Below are 20,255 nucleotides of genomic sequence, written 5' to 3'. Positions count from 1 at the left end.
ATGGAAGCACAAGTAACAACTTGTTCTAATTCATATCTAAACGTTTAATATTTTAAACATGAAGTTAACTAAAGTTATGTAAAAAATTAGTACTTTTTGTCATGAGATAAGAAAAAAGCTTGCAACATGAACTGGATATAGCTATTGTCTGTCCAAACATCTTTAGAATTTAAATCAAAACTACATAAGAAACAAAACAACTTGCCGGTGTTTGCATCATAGTCTGTCACGCAACAGTGGTGAAGGAGGCTCGGATTGCACAAAGCTGGCAGGCAGCAAACAAGTTGTAAAAAACAAACAAAAAAAAAATCTGTGTAAACTCTAGAGTGCATTTAAAAAACAAAATTGTCCAGCATTAAATTAAACGGTTTAAAAAAGCAACAATTAAATTAAAAACAGAACTGTAAAGACCCTGGAACTGAATGAATCAAGATACTGAGCAGACAAAGGGAATGTGTGCCAAGGAGTAACTCAGAACTACAACTAGACTCATTTAGAAATATTATATATGATGTTACGTTAACAAAATATCAAAGAGACAATATCAATGAAAAATGTAAAGTTCAAACATCTATCAGTTCTTTAAGTATTGCATATTCCAGGGACATCTGTGCACAGCTAAGTAATACGGGGTGTCCTTCACAATAAGGGTGCTTTTTTTCAGTAAATCAGTAATAATTTAAAAATAAGTGTTGAATTTACACGAGGAAGTTAACGCTTTACACAAAGACATATTTTAGACTATAATCAAGATGAGAAATGACAGTTGGACATGTTTTTGTCCAAGCCTTGAGAATAACTTTACGAACAATGACAAGCGATTTCTGTTGGCAGTCCATCGGTGCTCAGATCATGTGTTGTTGATTCTGATATGTTTTAGCTCATCTGCTTTAGTTTTAGCCATTTTTGTGTCGAATTAAGTCAGTTACCTGTGTCAGCCATCTTGAATTGTATTCAGAAATAATATGTTGTGTTTCTGCGAAGTAAAAAATAAATAAATAAATAAATCTAGATTGGCAACTATAAAACTAGCAACGTTTTAGTGATTTTTTTTTTTTCTTTTTGTTGTTTTTTTTCTAAGCTCGGCTGTGGTAGCCACCTTGAATTGAATTTACCAAAGCCTTTTCACTGAATTGGCCTTTTTATTTTTTTATTTTTTTTCTAAATTCCTTTCCCAGTTCGTTTTGGGGGGGCGATGAACACACATTTCAAATTAAAGCCACACTATAAATATGGAGGAATCTCCACTAACTTATTTATGTAAATTAATACATGCAGCTTTTATAAAGAGAGTCAGCCGTGCACAATGAACTGACATTTAGTAAAAAATAAAAATAAAAAAAAAGATGACATCTACTTGAGTCAAAACAACCATGCATTTTTACAAACATAGTTGATTTAAATACATTTTCAGAAACTGATTACATAAATAAATGTTCATAGTTGAGGCATTCATTGGAACCAACACAGACATAAGTTTTCTTCGGCTGTCTCCTCATGTTTACCAGAGGATATCACAACACTATTCATGTATGCAGGAGCACAGTTGGCAGGCTGACAGGCCGGGCTTCTCTGTAAACTGCCAAATGGGGATGAGAGATAGGATTCAACTGTTGGGAGCAAGATTCAAAACTGTCATCCAGTTTCTTCCACCTTCCGCTTGCGAAAAATTACTAAAATACATGAGTTGCCAAAAAGTCAGCAACATGGCTCTAAATGTTTTTTTTTTTTTTTGTTCAAAGTGACATTTGTAGTTTCTTCATCATAAAAATTCAACATATTTACATGAATAATCTTTTTTTTTTTTTTTTTACTTTGCTGTGACTTCCTTTAGTTAACATTTTAATATACACATGTATATGAAATGGACCAACATGTTCATTAGAGAAAAGATGACTGTTCTAAGTTTATTTCCAAAATACTTTTTTTTTTTTTTACCATCTGCCAAAAAAAAAAAAATCCAATTTCATCAGAAACTGGATTAAGAGCAGGTCATGACAAATAGAAACTGTACAGAAAACTGTTTTTTGTACAGTTGATTTGCCTCTGAGCACTAAGTATTGCTGGAAACAGAATTTGAATCAAACATTTTCTGACAAACTGTACAAGAGAAAAAAAATCTTATGCCCAAATTTTGTTTTACTGCAAGAAAAAAAAAATCCCCAAAGTAAAATAACAAAAATAAAAATCCTACAATTTTCAACGTTGATGTACTTACACTGCTTCAGTTCAACTTCTTGCAAACTACTATGCCAAAGTATTTTAACTACACAAGTTGTATTTTTAGTTTTGATTATACTATGAAAGTATTCATCCTATAGTTGTTTTGTGCTTTTATTTTCTTATAAATCAGTCATGGTCAGTATAAATGGGCCTTCTCAATAATAACTAACAGCAACAACAACAACAATAATAATAAAAAAAACAAAAAAACAGTCTTGATGTCAAAGTTTAATAATATTTCTACAACCTACTACAAATTAAATAAAAAAAATGCTATGTAAAATAAGTAATTGGCATACATATCCACCTCTTTTAAAGCAACCATCTTAATTCAACTCAATTTTTTTTTTAATTGAAAAGTACATGTAAGCAGATGGATACAAAAGGATTTCCAAGGTCTTAAATATTCCCCGGAGTTTTGTTCAATCCATCATTAAAGGAAAGGAATATGGTACATGTGTAAATCTACCAGGAGCAGGCCGTCCTCACCAATTGGGTGCCTGTGCAACAAGAAGAGTAGTGTAAGAGGACAGCAAGACCCTAAGGGTGTAATGGTATGCTAAAATCACATTTCGGTTCAGTTAATTTTCAAGGAGGGCTCGGTTTGGTTAATTTTTGGTACAAAAAAGGCCAAAATAAAGATTTACAAAACGTTTATTTAGAAAATATGCCAAGCAAACAATACGTTCGAAAAAAAAAAATCCCTGAAGAGGAAGAAGAGGAAGAAGACTCAGCTGCTCAGCTCTCGGTGACATCCTGCAAACACAGAGGTAAAAAAACAATTGAGTTAATGATTATAATATTAAATTTAAAAAGTTAATTAGATCACAATAATAAAATAGCAATACCTCTTCTTGCATGTTCATCATTTCTGTTATGAAGTGGTTGAATCTCTTGCTCATCATCATCAGGGCAGGGCTTTAAATCTGGGGTTGGGCTTGTTGACGATCAGTTGTAGCTTTTTCATAAAGTGCTGCTACAACTTTTTGGCTGAAGTGTTGATGTGGGGGGATGTCGTAGGCAGCGGGGCTCAAGAATTTTAATCATATGCTTAAAGCCGACACATCAACAACAGAATACGGACGTAGATCCAGAGCTTTAAAAACTTCTACAGCTTGTATTATTGCTTTGGACCGATCTGAATTACCTGATAAAGGTTGTTTAAATGCTGCTGTTATTGGTCTTTGCACAAAGCTGCTAGAAGGGACGTTCACATTTGGATGATGTCGTTTCAAGCGCGTTAACAAGTTAGACGTGTTGATGCTGCAGATCCGATCTCTGTGAAACAACGTCGGCACACAGCTTTGGATTTGTCCACTTGTCCTTAACCATGGTTGAGTTTTAACAAGAAAGCCATAATGTTCCCAAACAAAAGGCCGCAATGAGATTAAAGGGTCTGCTGCTAGGCTGCTAATGCTATGCGTGCTGCAACACTATGCAACAATTTATAGCACCGTGCTGAAACACGCTTAGAAACTTTAGTTCCGCGGCACATAATCTCTGGTTAATAAAATGTAATGAGTGAAAAAATAACCAAAACGGTACACACGTGGACCGAACTGAACATGCTAAACCGAAATGGTTCAATACACCCACATGTACCGTTACACCACTACAAGACACCATCACTTCAAAGGAGCTTTACCAGATGAGATGGGAGAGACTGTGCATACAGCAACTGTTGCCAGAGTTCTTCACCAGTCCAAGCTTTATGGGAGAGTGGCAAAGAGAAAGCCTCTGTGTAAGAAACAATAAATAACTAGTCTTTAAACAATTTGAACACGAATGAGGGAAAAATGGAGCGAGAGATCGATAGGCGGAAAGGTGCGGTGTCTGCAGTGAATCAGGTGCTGTACCGGTCCGTCGTGGTGAAGAGAGAGCTGAGTCAAAAGGCGACACTCGATTTACCAGTCGATCTACGTTCATACCCGCATCTATGGTCATGAGAAACTATGTTTCTCGACTGAAAGAACGAGATCTCGGATAGAAGTGGCCGAAATGAGTTTTCTCCGCAGGGTGTCTGGGTTCTCCCTTAGAGATAGGGTGTGAAGCTCGGTCATCCGGGAGGGACTCCGAGTAGAGCTGCTGCTTCTCCATGTTGAGAGGAGCCAGTTGAGGTGGCTCGGGCATCTGATTAGGATGCCTCCTGGACGCCTCCCTGGTGAGGTGTTCCAGACACGTCCCACTAGGAAAAGACCCAGAGGAAGACCCAGGACACGCTGGAGGGACTATGTTTCTCGGCTGGCCTGGGAATGCCTTGGGATTTCCCCAGAGGAGCTGACTCAAGTGGCTGGGGAGGGGGAAGTCTGGGCTTCCCTACTTAGGCTGCTACCCCCGCGACCCGACCCCGGATAATGGAAGAAAATGGATGGATGGATGAGCATGCAGTACAACACAGATTCAGTAACTTGGTAAATATATTAAGTATTTAAAGATTTTTGTTTTCAGTACATCTTTATTAAACAGTTGTATGTTTTAAATCATTTTACCTAAAAAAAAGTCATTATTTAATGCTGCTTGTGACAGGCTTCTTTTCAAAATAACATGTATGTTCAATCAAAAGGGCTTAATTTGTGCAATGTTTTTTATTTATTGATCAAAGCTGGGCTTACAGTCAAGTTCAAAGAGTTCAATGAGCTAAAGATTAAAACTAAAGTGTGAACACTGGATGCCCCAGAAATAGTGTTTACTGGTTGCACAGACGTTCCAGATAGAACAGCCTGAAGCTGTAAAGTGTTATGAGCTTTGTGGAGGAAAATCTGAAAAACGTTTAGAGACTGCGAACCTGTCATGCTCAATTAATTTGTACAGTCTCATTGATGTCATTTCTGATTAAGACAGAAAATTTAAAGTTAAATCAAAGATGAGGCAGACCTCATGTGACCTATAGCTACTGTGATAAAAGCCAAAGAGATGATGATGATGAGGATGATAATGGGTAGTGACTATGTCAGCTTGCATTGATAATCAGAATCAATATTGTTTTTGAACAGTGACAGGTCTGGTTTATATCAGCTTGTTCAATAAATGGTGTTGATGTAAAGTTTTCTTTTTATAGGATGCCAAACTGACAAATCAGATTTTGAGTATCAGGATTTTGAAAATACATCTTGTAAATGTCCTTGTCTTATGAATGAGTTGAGCTCTGTAGCTTTATAATAAATACCAGTAGGTAGTACATTAACTGATCAGAGTTTGTCCTTTACTACTGACCTGATTAAACAGCTTGTCACAACATAACAGTCCTATTACTGCCTAATCACTGCATGTCCACCAACAACTGTAGCTTTTGGAGTCAACCTGAGTCAATATGGCTGCCACAGCTAAGTAACTTTGTGAACCCAAAAATGGCTTTAACTCAGTTTTACAGATACTGAGATCAAGTTTTTTGTGACATGCATTTCTTTAAGAAACACCAGGCTTTTAATTTTCTAAAAGTGGCTTCCTGACACAGTTCACCAAGGAGCTGAGAGCGGTAATCTTTCACAAATGCACAAATCCTAGTGGTTTGATAGTAGTGTGATGTGATTACGCACTTTAAAAAAATGAGATGCTCAAATGACAAGTATGTGGACATCCGAGTAAAAAGCATCCAACAACGAATGTCTCTTTGTGGCTCAGGAGTGAAAGAAATCTCCCCATGGAATCCCTTCAAGGAGATGATAAGTCTGTTTACTTTCTGATTACATGGGGATTTAGTTGCTCTGCTTATTTAAATATCTGTTAGACTTTTTATGATCAAGATACCCAAAGCAATTGGTTTCCACGTGAGGAAGCAGGAACCTTCGATCACAGACAAAAATGGGACCAAATGAAAGAAACATAATTAAAAAGCACAAGATACACATTGTCTCCACATTTTTTAAGGATACAAATCAATTTTACCAAAACTTAGTTGATATTAACCAGTTTTGCACCTAATGCAATCTGTGTTTAGCCCTGGTTTACAGATTTACATGAAATTCATTATGGGTCATTTTGGGTCTGTGTGGTTCTGGTCCAGGACGAGTTTAACCTCCGAAGCCGTGCAGGGTTCTTCCCCGTCTCTTCAGGGTGTACACCATGTCCACAGCGGTCACTGTCTTTCTCTTGGTGTGCTCTGTGTAGGTGACGGAATCACGGGTCATGTTCTCCATGAACACCTTCAGCACACCCTGGGGTCTCCTTGTAAATCAGACTGGAGATACGCTTCAGTCTGCCGCGACAGGCCAGAGGGCGAATGGTGGGTTTGGTGATTCCATGGATGTTATCACAGAGGACTTTACGGTGATGGTTGGTGCCTCCTTTATCGAGACCTTTTGCCACCTTTTCCTCTTCCAGACATGAAATTCATTAAAGGTCTTATAATTATTTTTTTAAAGGAATAAATATTTCCCACTGCCTTTCATGTCAGAGTTTTAAACAGACCTAATTTTATGACGAGTTATAGCTGTTTTGGGCAAACTTTTAAAAGTATATCTGTTTTCATTCATTCAACCTTTATTTAGACAGGTAAGTCACAATGAGCCTAGAAGACTCATTTACAAGTGAAATCTGTTTAGACAGACAACTAAGTGCTTTTATTGTTGTAGATCACATTGTCTGTCGAAAACAGGTCTCTCTTGAAAATGAATCCTCACGTCTCAATAAGAGTACCAGTATAGCTAAAAATTATAGAATAGATAGAAACTGTGTAAATCTGAAGAACATTTGCAGCTATTTACCTTCCAAAATTAAGCTTGATATCTGTAAAATTGACTGGGTTTGAACCATTTTTGTGTTGCATGATAACAGGCGTTTATCCAGAATTTGCCTGATTAAAAGTTAATCAGATGTAAAAGAACCCCCAAATTAGTTTGAAAGCATTTATTTAAGATTTGTTTAGTACTGTATTTTCCGCCGTACACATCGCACCGCCCTATAAGTCACATCAGTCCAAATATGTCTAAGTGGAAAAATCCATAAATCTGTCACTTTGCCGCATATGTCGCATTTATTATGCGACACTGCTGACGTGTAGCGTTTGTTACACATCAGCGCTGACAACCGGGAAATGTGGGCTAAACCCGGAAACGTTGGCCGGTGTTGTGCCAAAAATCGATGGGCTGCCAAATGGCGGCTGTGGGAGAGTGCACGGGAGGATTTTAACAAGAATTTAACAAGATTAACACTTAAAAACAATTATTTTTTTGCTCGAAATTATAGTAAAGGTGTGTCTCAGTCCAACTTTTGCTTAATAAATGCACTTTTACCGTCAAATGAACTGCATTTTCAAAAGCCAATAGTGAGAGGTTCATCAAAATGTTTGGGCTGAACTGCATGTGACAGTTTCTGATTCCAGATCAGAGAGGATCAAAGTCGACTTTCAGGTTCTGAACTCCTCTCACCTCATCCATTTCATCCACTTTTCAGCATCACAAAGACAGCAGCTGGCAGGGGGTCTGAAGAAGTCCTTCACAAAAGACCCTTGAAGGCTTTGAAGAGATAAAAAAAATACTGACAAAAATCAAAACCAGAAAAAAAAAAAAATCATCTTCTTTACAGAAGGTTTCGAATCATTGGACCATCCTGTGAGATTCCCATTGCTTTAGTCGATAACACCCTGCAGGCATTGTAAGCAACAACAGGAACTTTGTCAGCAAATTCTCATAATTTAGTCATTGAATTTCCATCGAAAAGCAGTTCTCACAGTTTGATTTTGTACTTTTTATCTTAAACTGCTTGTATTATTCAAAGGAGCATATGAAGAACTAACAATCTGAGCAGCCAAAGTGTAAACATGGGCAGCAGTCAGCTACTGATGTGTGAAACTAAACACAGTTTGATTTTATTTTTTTTACAAAAATGCTCCCACTGTTTTTCTGCTATTTAAATTCTGATACCTTTAAAGTGGTTGTCAGATCTAATGTCCAGTTTACTCCAGAGAGAAAACATAAGTGAGAGGTTAATGAAACTTGGGTGTTTAAGAAAGATTCTGAAAAGATTATGTCTCTAAAGGGCTTTAAACTAATTATTTTAAACTACTGCCTCTTCCTTTATACTAATCTCATGTGAGTTTTATACAAAGCTGCTCAAATGACTCAGCTCTTTCAAATTGTTTTACATTTCTGCAGAAATTTCACCAATAATGAAAAAAGTTATATAAGTTATATAAATTTGGCTCAGACTTGATCACCAGAATCAGTAAAATGAGAATCAAAGCAAAAAAGAGATTTCTTAAACACCATAAAACAATGAACTGTTGCAACACTATTGAAAAAAGGCTGGATAGAAGGGGAAATAAAAATCACCAAACTATCAGAATTCACCCCGTGGAGCAATGCTTGCATTTTTCTGCTAAATTGTGACATTTAAAAAACAGCAGATAAGGCCTCACCCATAATGTTTAATATTATTATTTTTAAGTATTGGGAAAATACTGAACCACAATAGTGGTTGTCTGTCTGTCTGTCTGCAAGGATGTAATATATATATATATATATATATATATATATATATATATATATATATATATATATATTTTAATATAGAAAATGGACAGATAAAATGAACAAAGAGCATCTTAGTATAAGAAGTTTTCTGTGAAACATGAGTCTTATATTAATGGCAAACCTCATCATTGTTATTAATTTAATACTTTATAAATTACATAAGGGAACAAAAAATATGCTGGTTATAAATTAGTCTAACTCTGTAAGAACTTGCTTAAAGGGACAAGTGCAGGCAAGTGTGTCAAATTATCTCACACTATAAGCACCATGACACAGGCATGGGACTGCTGCTTTATTAAGTTTGTCTATGTTACTGTGTGTCAGTCCCTATCAAATAAACTTAATAAAATATAAAGGAGCTTTATTTTGAAAGCTGTGACTCTGTTCAGACCTTGTGTTGAAGATCCATCTCCATGCAGTTGATTACAAAGTTCTAAATAGCTATGTTTACATGCGCAAAATTCTTTGACTGGATTGAAATGTTTTCAGATTAAATAATTTGAATGTATCGTTTAAATGAGCACAATCCGTTCACGACGAGCATTTACATGCAGCGGGGTTTTATTCTGAATAGAAGTACTGACGTGCAGAGTGATAAACTCTCCTAAAAAAAACAAAAACAAAAAAAAAACATTATAAGAAGTTCTACTTCCGTTCTATTTTCAGGATGAACGTAAACAAACCTTGAGTGCCCAAAATGGACCTGCGACAGGTTGTAAGGACAGTGGAAATGTATCTGCACTCCCTGATTGAGCTACAGGTAATACAGATCATTTTGAGCTCTTTCAAAGTTTCTAGTAGAAATGTTGTATCGCTCACCGACCAGTTTTGTATCCGCAACATATTAGCATTAGAGTTGCATTCGGACCCCAAAAAATCTGATCCAACCCGGCCCCAGCCCGCGGGCATAATTTCCGAACTCCACCCGACCCGACGAATTAACAGTAATTACAGGTCCGAACAGAAGATTCGGAGCCGAGAGGGTAATTGTACTTTCATGGCCGTAAAAAAGCATTTAAACCCTGTTTCTGACTGCATTCTTCTGAATTACTGAGACACGCGGACAGCTCTGTCATACGCACCTGCTTTGAGATACACCTGTCGACGGGGACGTGCAGCTGAATAAAAGCGACAGAATATTCAGAGCTGAGAGGGTGTTTGTCCTTTCATGGTTGTAAGATAGCATTTACATCCCGTTTCTGACTGCATTCTTCTACATTACTGACACACAGACAGCTCTGACATATGCACCTGCATTGAGATACACCTGTCGTTGGGGATGCGCAGCTGAATAAGGTGCAGATTCGGAGCTGAGGTTGTTTGTCCTTTCATGGCAGTGAAAGAACATTTAAACCCTGCTTCTGCCTGCATTCTGATTAATTCACAGACCCTGTTTTGACACACGTCTGCTTTGGGATCTCACCTGTTTGGGTCGTCGGCTGCGTGTGTCCGCTGAGTTCAGAAGCTGAATGAATGTCCATTTGGACGGTGGATCACTGCCTGGCAGTACAGTCCTATCTGAAGCTTAGATGAACTTTTTCCCCTCTTTCAAGGCCGGGCAGCTTGCAGTGAATGGCTGGTGGATCCATGGCAAGCTATGTTATCATAGAATTGGATCGCGGCTGATCCTGTCCTAATTAAAAGCCAGAGACTGGCCCGGCCCGCCCATTAATCACATTATAACGGCCCAGCCCTAATCTGGGTCGGTACGGGCCGGGTTTCAGGTTCGGGTTAGAAATGACAGCTTTAATTAGTATTAGCCAGGCGGAAATACGTGATGCAGACATAGGTCGCACATGCGCAGTCCAGTCAGTTTTCCAGAATCTGAAAAAAATGAACAGATTAAGTGTTTACATGCGCACTGTTCAGATTATGAATCGGCATAAACTACCCATCTCATTCTGTTTACAAACTGTTTTGGATCGAGCTGAAAAAACAAAGAATAATCTGAATGGGGCATTTACATGACATTTTTATTCCGAATGGCCGTTTAATCAGATTACCTATGTCCATGTAAACATAGCTAATGGGAGCTTTCCCTCCAGGCAAATCTGTTTGCACTCAAATGAAAGTTGAAGATACACAAAGAGCCATGTCACCGAGTGACTATCAGAACAGCGTGACAGCAGGTCTGATATTTCTGTAAGAATTACAATACAAGGCATCGGACCTGAACTATTCCTTTGACATCAACACAATTCAGAACCTTTTGGGTCACATTTTTCTGGTGTAATCTCTTGATAAGTTTAATTACCTAACAGAAAATACAGAAGTAAAGGAGCATAAAATAATTAGGGGTGTCAAAGATTAAATATTTAACTTATAAAATCCCATTGTGCACTGAAACAGCTGCACAGCTTGTGAATGTAACTTCAGTGTTTAATTAGGTGAATAAAAGCCAAAAACACCTGTTTTTAGCACTATTTAAAAGCAATCCAATAGCCAAAGACAGGTTTAAAACCAGGTCTGAATGGGGTCTGTGTGTTCACCAAACAAGAGCAACACTGCTCCTGTTTACAAGAATAGATAATAGTTAAATGATACGACTCCACATGAATGCCACAGCCACCTGCACCAGAGCTCTATGCGTTTTGCTCTTCTTCCTGTGAAAATGTTTTATTCTACTATTGTGTCTCATTACAGCAGAAAAGTCCCACCAGCTGAGCGAGGCAGATGTTCTATTGTGGAGCACAGCAGCTCCTCGAGTGGCCAGCATTCATCTACGTGTCTGTGTTACAACTGGCTGCTGCAGATGAACGGGGACAATCCATCACGATGGGGAAAATCGAAGTGATGAAGATGCAGTTTGGGAAGCTTTTTGTTAAACAGAATTTTGCCCCGCTGCGCTTCTCCACGGGCACAAAAACGCCACAGATGGAAAGCAGGGCATATCTGAGGGCTCTGATGTTACTGATAACATGACACAAAGTGGCATGAAGCCCTGAATTTTAAATAATGAATTTGGGCTATCCTGCAACCCCTACAGTTAAAGGCTGCTAATGGAAACAGGGAGGTGGTGGAGAGCATGGGGGCAGCTGGTGGCAAGTGTCCAGTCGGCCTGTGTTGGCTTTTGTAGCTGCTGACAAATGCCAACAGACAGCAGATGCTGTGGGGAAAGCAGAGATCTATGGCTGCAGCCTCAAACCATGTTCTCTTTGCTACGTTACTGTGAAATATCCTCTCCCAAAGACATTTTTATTACATCACTCTCTGAAGCTGTTCTGTGGAACAACACACCAGCCACTCAAACAGAAGTTACTGCAAAAAGTACTAAAATTGTCAGAAAAGTTCATGTACCTGAGTAAATAATTTATTTCTACAGAGAAATACATAACACGGAAAGTAACAAAAAAATAAAAAATAACAAAGCTTGTGTTTTTTTTTTAAAGGAATTTCAATTTTGAAGGTCATCCAACAAATATAAGGTCTGAATTTTAAACTAAAGCGATTTTAAAATTTGATGGAGCTGTACCCATTTATGTCAAACTTTGAAAAGAACATAACACTCGTATAATCATATGTTAACAAATTACACCGTATAACACAATTTATGTTCCTGATGTGTTTTTTTCCCCAAACAATATGCCAGTTTTTCCATTTAAACACATATGTGGCTTACAATATGCATTTATGACTAAATGGGCAATATTTAACCAATTTTCTCATGTTTTCTTAAAAGTTTCAAGTAGAATATTCTAGTACATTTTAGATTAAACGTAAGTAAATTGTACCAAATTCTAGAAATGTCTTTGTAAATCTAGACAGCTCAAGATATATATTAGAATTTTTTTTTGTTTGCGTGTTCAAAATTATCAATTTTTAAGACTAAAACTTCGACAAGGTTCCTTAGCTTACTTAAAAATCAATAGTAGCTGGTTTTACATTGTAGAAAGGCAAGTTAGTAAATGCTTTGTCCTAACCACAAAAGCAACATTTTGTGATCTAACAGTTTTTTTTTTTTTTTTTTTTCATTTTGTCTAGGTATAAAGAACTAGGAAATTATAGTCTAAGCCAGGAACAAGACAATTAAACTTTGTTGCCCAAGGAGAATCGGTCCAGATGACATGATTAAACTTTCTTTTTTTTTTGGTGATTTATTTACCTGGATGATTGAGCTTAATTACTTTTCTTTGCTACCAAGTGTTTTGCAAGGAGCACACAATATTAATCATCAGTTACTAGCACAAGTTCTAGCTCAGAATCTGCAGAATTCAAAAGATTTTGCCACTTTTGTACAGGCTAAAGTTGATTAGCGTGACTTGCATCTTGAATCAGACAGACCTCTAAAGTTCTGCAGACGTGGATGTTAACCCACTGATTACTTTCTGAAAGTTCCATTAACAGTTTTTCAGTGAATCAATAGATATTTTGCTAAAGGCACATACAAATGAAAACAGACAGACACAGGATAAAACATTTTCGTTCTGCCTTTGGCAGCGGGTGATAAATATTTCCCACTGAAACAGAATCCGGTATAATAAAACCTGTTATGTGCAGAAAACAAGTAAAACATTCGTTTGTTCTCGTCTGTTCAATCATCATTTAATTTGCCTCACTGAACTGTGCCATTATTTGCATTAGCATTTGCAGTCATCTGGCTTTTACTGCCCAGATGTGATCCCTGCTGCTCCAGCCACATCAGGCTCGCCTCACTGATCACTGCTTCGTAAAACTCCTCTGTCTGCCAGCACAACAGAGACAAGAGGCCAGCGTCGTCATCGTACGAAAAAAGGGAAAAACGTTCATACCTATCTACATCAGAGGATTATTATCGGCCACTACTAAAAGCATAGTGATAAGGTTTTTGCCTTAGTCTTTGTACATGTGGTTGTTTGTTCTGTTCCCATCCCATGAATGGACTTTAATTAAACTTTCAGAACTCAATCATTAGGTTGACATCTAAACTGTTTAACCTTTTTTTTTTTTTTTGTCATAATGGCCGCCACAACATAGCAAATTTAGTAAACTCACTAAATGGCTATAACCCAACCAGTTTATAAGAAATTGAGCTAAAATTAATTTGTAGATGAGAACTGTCCCCAACAAATACTTTGAGGGCAACACACTGTGAAACATATTTGCTTAAAAGCTTTGCATTAACTGTTACAGTAAAATCCGTGTGTTGGGAAAATATCTCTACTCAGTGGACAGAATTTATTGAAACTCTCAGAAAGTAAAAAAAAGCTAAGTTATCCATTGGAGTCAACCCAATCCAAGATATCAGCCATAGTCTGGCAAACAAACAAACAAACAAAGATGTCCATGTATAGAGAACTTAACATACTGCATTGAAATGTGGTACTCTAAGCTGAAACACATCATGTAATATCCCACACTAGTTTACATACCGTATTTTCTGGCATACAAGTCACTCCGGAGTATAAGTTGCAGTCGCATCAGTCAAAAAAAGCATGATAAAGAGGAAAAAAGCATATAAGTCGCTTCCGCTTATAAGTCACATTTATTATGCATATATTTAATGGTCAAAATAGCTTAATTTCGCCTGAGTGGCGCTGCACCATCCATCCATCCATCACAGCCAGAGCTGCTAGCTTTCCAGCGTTCCTCTGCCTGTCCCAACTGAGTGAAGCGAGCGCACATGGGGGGGACTCGCTGTTGCATCCATCCATCTTTTACCCGCTTCTTCCATTTTGGGTCACAGGGGTCACTGGTGCCCATGTCCAGCAGCCACTGTGCAAGGGGCGGGGGACACCCTGGACAGGTCGCATGTTCATCACAGGGACACATGGAGACAAACGAGACAAACAACCACGGACTCTCTCAATCAGACCTAGCAACAATTTAGAGTTACCGATCAGCTTAACATGCATGTTTTTGGTCTGTGGGAGGAAACCGGAGTACCCGGAGGAAACCCACGCATGCATGGAGAGAGCATGCAAACTCCATCCAGAAAGGCCCCTGGACCGGGATTTGAACCAGGGACCTGCTTGCTGAGAGGCAGCAGCTCTACCAGTTGTGCCACTGTGCTGCCCCTCGCTGTTGCAGTTCTTCAAAATTTAAACCATCAGTCAAAAATTGCGTTATGAATATGGGAGAAAAAAAAAGTATAAGTTGCTTTTTTTTTTATGTCATCTAATGTATATTGGCACATGTAGGTCCTCCGAGACTCAACTACTTGAAAGACTTGTAGAAACACCTGAAGAGCTTTTGATCAAGACCACTTTAAGATTTAAAAGTATGTCTTCTTGCAAGCAATTAAAAAAAGATGTTCTAAATTTTTTGCACATTATAAATTACAAAGAAACTTTGCAAATGAGACATTACCTTTTTCTGCATTTCCAAAATGACTAGTCTACACTTCCATGGCATTGCATAGAAAAAAATACCTACTAATTTCCATAATTGTTACAAATTGTGAATCCATTTCAAACATACTCGCTTTATATTTGCTTTAGAGAACAAAAATATTCCAGTGAATTCATACATAATCCTCTCTTTTATAATTTGCTCTGCCCTTGTAGTGTCAAACTCATTAAACATTTTTATTTTTATCTGAATTCACTTCATCTCTGCTGAATTGTATCGCTTTCCCACCACTTAACACTCATTTTATCACCGAGGACTGTGTGTGATGTGTGTGTATGAGTAACAATAACAAGTTGGATTTATCTGGGTCCTTGAGGGGGTCACGGACAGCCTGATCAGCACAAAGCGAGCATTGTGACGGTGCCAGGGCTGATGATCGAAGGCAGGCGGGACCAAGACGCTCATGTGTGCTGATGGAGGGCTGATGCCAAGTGTCAAGGCCAATTGGGAACAAAGACTCGGTGGAGGATGGAGGCACCTCGGCCTGTTGGTCTGTCTGAAAATGACGGACAACAAACCACTTACCTGACTTGGATACAGTGCTGTTTGGAAAAATCACCGTCAGGTCGTCTTCAGCCACCCAGGAGAAGCTCCAGTGCCCCCGGGGAGACCCAGCAGCACTCCTGCTGTCCAAAGATTCACCTGCAAAGACGGAACATTTTAATTACAGGTAAGAGAGATGAGCTAAGAGGGAGAAAAACAATAAAATTGTTAAAACATTCTGTGTAAAAACAATGTATTTATGTTGTGTTTATTAAACTTCACTGGTTGGCGTTCATGCTGTGATATTTTTATGCATTCATCTTTCTCACCCATGGTTCCAACTGGCTTTGGTACAATTTGGAAATGCAGTATAATTATGCAGCTTTTAATCACTCATTGTGATGCAAAGCCCTTTTTGCTGACAATTTTTTAAACTTTAATTATTTTGGTGGGTTGCCTACAGGACTAATGAGCAGCCATTGTGTTTATTTGCACTGTTATGGGTCATTTCAAGTATAGTGGTTGATAAATATATCCTGATTCTGATCAGCTAAGACTGGCAATTCTGCTCCCTAATCACCCATAAATAAATAAATTTAAATAATAAAGTATTGCAAAAGGACCTAACGGTAAATTATCCAAAAAGTTTGACTTAAATCCTGAAACAAGCAGCCAATCAGCATCAAAAAACAACCACTGCAAAAGAAGTATTTAAAAATAGCGTTGGACTTGATGCAACTGTTATTTAAATTTGTATAAAGATGCCAATGAATGCATTCGGATCCAGAAATCTTATTTAAGCTGGACTGTTCACAGTTCTTTCTGAAATTCCAAGTTGGAACATGTTGCAAAACCAAACATTAAAGCAAACCCAGCATTCTTCTCAACAAACAGTGAAAACTGATGATCCAGCTGTGACCAGCAATCCTTCTAAAACACAGCACTGTTCGGTCACTTAAGACGAAACATCACAATGAAGAAAAAAAAAACATGTACATTAGAACATTGTTTCACTCCACTAGAGTTAGAAAAGTCCAAAGAGCTCTATAAATTAGATATTGGACATCAATAAGCTGCATAATTACCTGAGGGCAGGTTTTTCTAATTCTGTTTGACTCTATCTTCACCTTCCAGACTCAAAGACTAATTATCATGAGATCAAACTGAAGTCTGATACTGTACAGTAGATGCCACAACTTTATCCTATACACACCCTGTCCCCCATAACTTGCACACACACACACTTTTTCATTTTGTCCTTAGTCCATGGATAATTACTGTACAGACACAGACCGATACGCCCCTGCCTGGAGAGAAGACTCTTGCATAAATCCTGCAGTCGTTTCAAATGATCCTTAAAGAGCAGCTGATTGTAAGCTCTGTGTTTCATGGGCTCAACACAGCTCATTCTGCTTTTGGCTAAGAAGAATAAAAATTCTCAAAATGTATGACCACACAGCATATCTAATAATGACAAAATCGGATTACTTTTTAATTTTTTTTACACTATTCCCCTTCAGTTATCTATCTAGGGATGTGTCAAGTGATCATTTGGTGACTAAAGTGACTCCCCATAATTTGATAAAATTGACCAACTATGCATCAGATGCTTGGAAATGCATTTTTAACACCATATTCTTTCCAATAGTTTAGCCATAAACACTCCATAAAGTTTTTTTTTTTGTCGTTTGTTTTTATTCAAGGTTTGACCAAAATACTCCATTTCTCAATTCAGGATGATCTGTCTACAACTCTGGCTTTCCAAATCTAATAGATTACACATGATATGCATTCTTTCAAGAAATTCTAGTCGTGTAAATCTGGAACACTTTTCTTATTCTGAATCATTGCAGGTAATTGAAGCTGACCATGACTCTCGCAGAGGGTTTGGTTTTGGTTCAGCAGGTGTTTTGGGGCAAACGGGCCTGGCTGGTTAAAGACTGCATGAGAGGAAGCTGCCAGAGCCAACTTCCTGGTTGGCTGCTTGTTGCTGAAGAGCTTTTGGAAAAGCTGATGAGCCACAGGGGGAAGTGAGTGCCTGATGTAGCAGCTGCTGAGAGAGATGGCTGGCTTCCTGACTGACAGGCAGCTTTGGGTAGACGAGCTGGCCGAATGACTTTTTATAGAAGAGTTGATTGTGAGGCCTGAAGGCAACATGTCCTGATTTTAGATTAGTGTTCAATTTACTCTATGAATAGCTCAAGAGGGACAACAAAACAGTTTGTGCCACAAGAAGGCACTTTCACAGCAACTCGAAACTAAAACTTATCAATTGTAAATCGCATTTTGCTTATTAATTCTAAAAATTATAGCTAAAGTCACTTTTTCAAATTGTTGTGAACAGAGTTGAGCTTCAGCACAAACTCAACTTAATTTATTTTGAAAAACATTTTAAAGCTAACAAGGAGGCAAAATGTTTTTAACATGAGGTTTCTAACGAGAAAATATTTCAAGTGTGAGAATGCGTCTGCTCTCATACGAGGCGGATGCATTCTCTTCCCTCTCCTGTTCTCCTGCTTTTTTGCTCTGTCTGTGTATCGGAGCTCCTATTTTTCACATCTTCCGAAACAAAAACTACTGTTATGGATCTGATCAGCTGGACTTTCAACGCAATGGACAAAATCTTTTCAACAAAGCGCCAGGGTCCTGGAGAGCCCTCATGTCCAGCTGAGATTGTCAGGATGACGCCAAAGACATACAATCAGATTTATGATAACAGGTTTCCTGCTTTTTGGAATCAGCTGGTTCCTGGTCTATCAACATACAAGAAGACAGCTGCAGCTAATTTTGCCCTCATCAGGCTGCCTCCTTGTGAAGGTTTGGTTTATGATTTGTGGACTCAAAATCAGCTCATTTACGAGCTAAACCGTAAGATGCAAGTGATTTGTGAGAATCACAGGCCACCTGCGGCTTCGGGACTTGCCAGCATGTTGGAAACGACTTTGGAGGGGCTTGTAAGCATGGACCAGTAGAATGCACCCTAATCTGGCCATTTTGGATCTTGAAAGTACCGGTAAGGCTGACGAGAAAAAACAGTCTGCCTGAAAAAAAAAATAGTGGCTTATCTGAATTCAACTCCCCCAGTTAGCCTTGAAAACAGGCCGACTATTCAATTGCTCCTGGGAAATGTGTAAATTAAGGAAAAGCTTCATCTATCAATCATCATCAACCTGGACTCAAACTCACAACCTCAAGATTATAGGACCATGACACTAATCACCAAGCTACCACATCATACGTGAAAATCTACAACATTCATCAACTATTAAGTAAAAATACATACATCTTTCTTTAGACAAAGTTTTCTGATAGTTAATTCAAATTTTATTTTATTTTGTCTTTTTGTGCAGATGTTCTTAATCTTTGGTAGATTAGTAAAGAAACTTGAGTGGATTTTACTTCCAAAATAACTTCAGCAGATGTCTTTCTGTCCACTTTATTGCGCTCTAACTTTTCCACCTGTGCATTTTAAAAGGAGAGCTTTAACTTCTTAGAAGCTCATGAAAAGTTTTCAGGGGCTCCACAGCATCAAGTGTTTTAGATCTTATATTGGCTGCTTTATTTTTACGCCTTCTGTTTGTTTACAGTCCAATGAGCAATCAAATTAGGAAGCACAGTGGAAATATTCTTTATCTCAGGATGCTTAGACAGTTCCTTTCCCAAGAAGTTGTAGTCACTCCTGCATGAAGAAATGGTTGAGCTATTTTCAAGCTCTGCCTTGCTTTGTCAAATTGATCCAAATATAACAATTTAATGCCTTCTTTATTTATGATCTGTCTTCAGTAGACAAAATGTGACCTCAATCATAAATTTATGTAAAAAAATATTTTAGCTGGTTTGAATTTTAGTCATTTGACAATTTACAAACTACATACTTGGAGCATTTTTCAGATAAATATTAACGGGACAATCGTTTGTTATGCAGATGAGCTCTAATTGTGATTATTGCCTTTATGTACCAATGTGTATATGTTTGACTTGCATTTGCAAAAAAGCATCACCATTCATGATAAAGAGTCATGTGCACTTTATTTAATAACGTGAAAATCGGGTTCAGCAGTTCCAAAACTTTTCAGGTTTTGATGCACTAAGCAGCAACAGATATCCTGATGCATGCTCAATAATCCAGGTAAAAAAATCTAAAAAAGTTAAATCTTGTCCTCTGAACATAAAAAAATAAAAAAATTGTAGAAACGTTTCGACTTTCATCCAAAAGACTTCCTCAGTCTGAGGTGCTGTATTCAGCTCAGTCTTATAAATAGCAGTCAAATAGAAAATAAACCAAAACTAACAGTCAAAACAGCCATGAGAACTTTCAAAACTAATTTTTAGCTTTGTTTATTTGTTTGTAAAATGTGACATCAGCAACCATATTATTTGATGTCTGAAAACCCTCTTTAGGCCCTACACTTATTGTTTCATAACCTATAGCGAGGCCCCAAACCTAAATTTGTGAATTAATGCATTAAATCAGGGCTATTTAACTAAATTGCTCAGGGGGGCACAGTTACTGAAAGTCAAGAGTTCAGGGGGCAAATATTCTCATTAAGTAAGTTTGTTTCATGATGTAAAATTTAGTTTTATTTAAAAAATGAACCAATTGTTGGGCCAAACTGAGCTCACCCATGGGCCACCAGTTGAATAGTATTGCATTAAATCATAAAGTACATAAAAATGTTATTAAATTACTGACATTTGATTTTCATAGTATGTAACTGTATATATATATATATATATATATATATATATATA

The 20,255-nt window shown here is 37.7% G+C and overlaps 1 protein-coding gene and 1 pseudogene across 1 annotated transcript in view; both read right to left on the bottom strand.

The window, feature by feature from the left end:
• The window catches only part of alk (ALK receptor tyrosine kinase), a 241,592-nt gene extending 225,756 nt beyond the window's left edge, over nucleotides 1–15,836 (bottom strand). The window contains exons 1-2 of the mRNA XM_037695394.1: nucleotides 15,833–15,836; nucleotides 15,546–15,662 (exon numbers count right to left, since the gene is read on the bottom strand). Of these exons, the coding sequence (XP_037551322.1) occupies nucleotides 15,546–15,662; nucleotides 15,833–15,836 (121 nt within the window). The remainder of the gene's footprint in view (nucleotides 1–15,545; nucleotides 15,663–15,832) is intronic.
• LOC119427161 lies at nucleotides 6,234–6,556 on the bottom strand (annotated as a pseudogene).
• Nucleotides 15,837–20,255: the final 4,419 nt, after the last annotated feature.

This window comes from Nematolebias whitei, chromosome 21 (genome assembly GCF_014905685.2).
Source record: "Nematolebias whitei isolate Nwh7 chromosome 21, NemWhi1, whole genome shotgun sequence".
Taxonomy (NCBI): Eukaryota; Metazoa; Chordata; class Actinopteri; order Cyprinodontiformes; family Rivulidae; genus Nematolebias; species Nematolebias whitei.
Note: the sequence above shows the minus strand (reverse complement) of the source record. Positions and strands in the feature narration are given on the sequence as shown.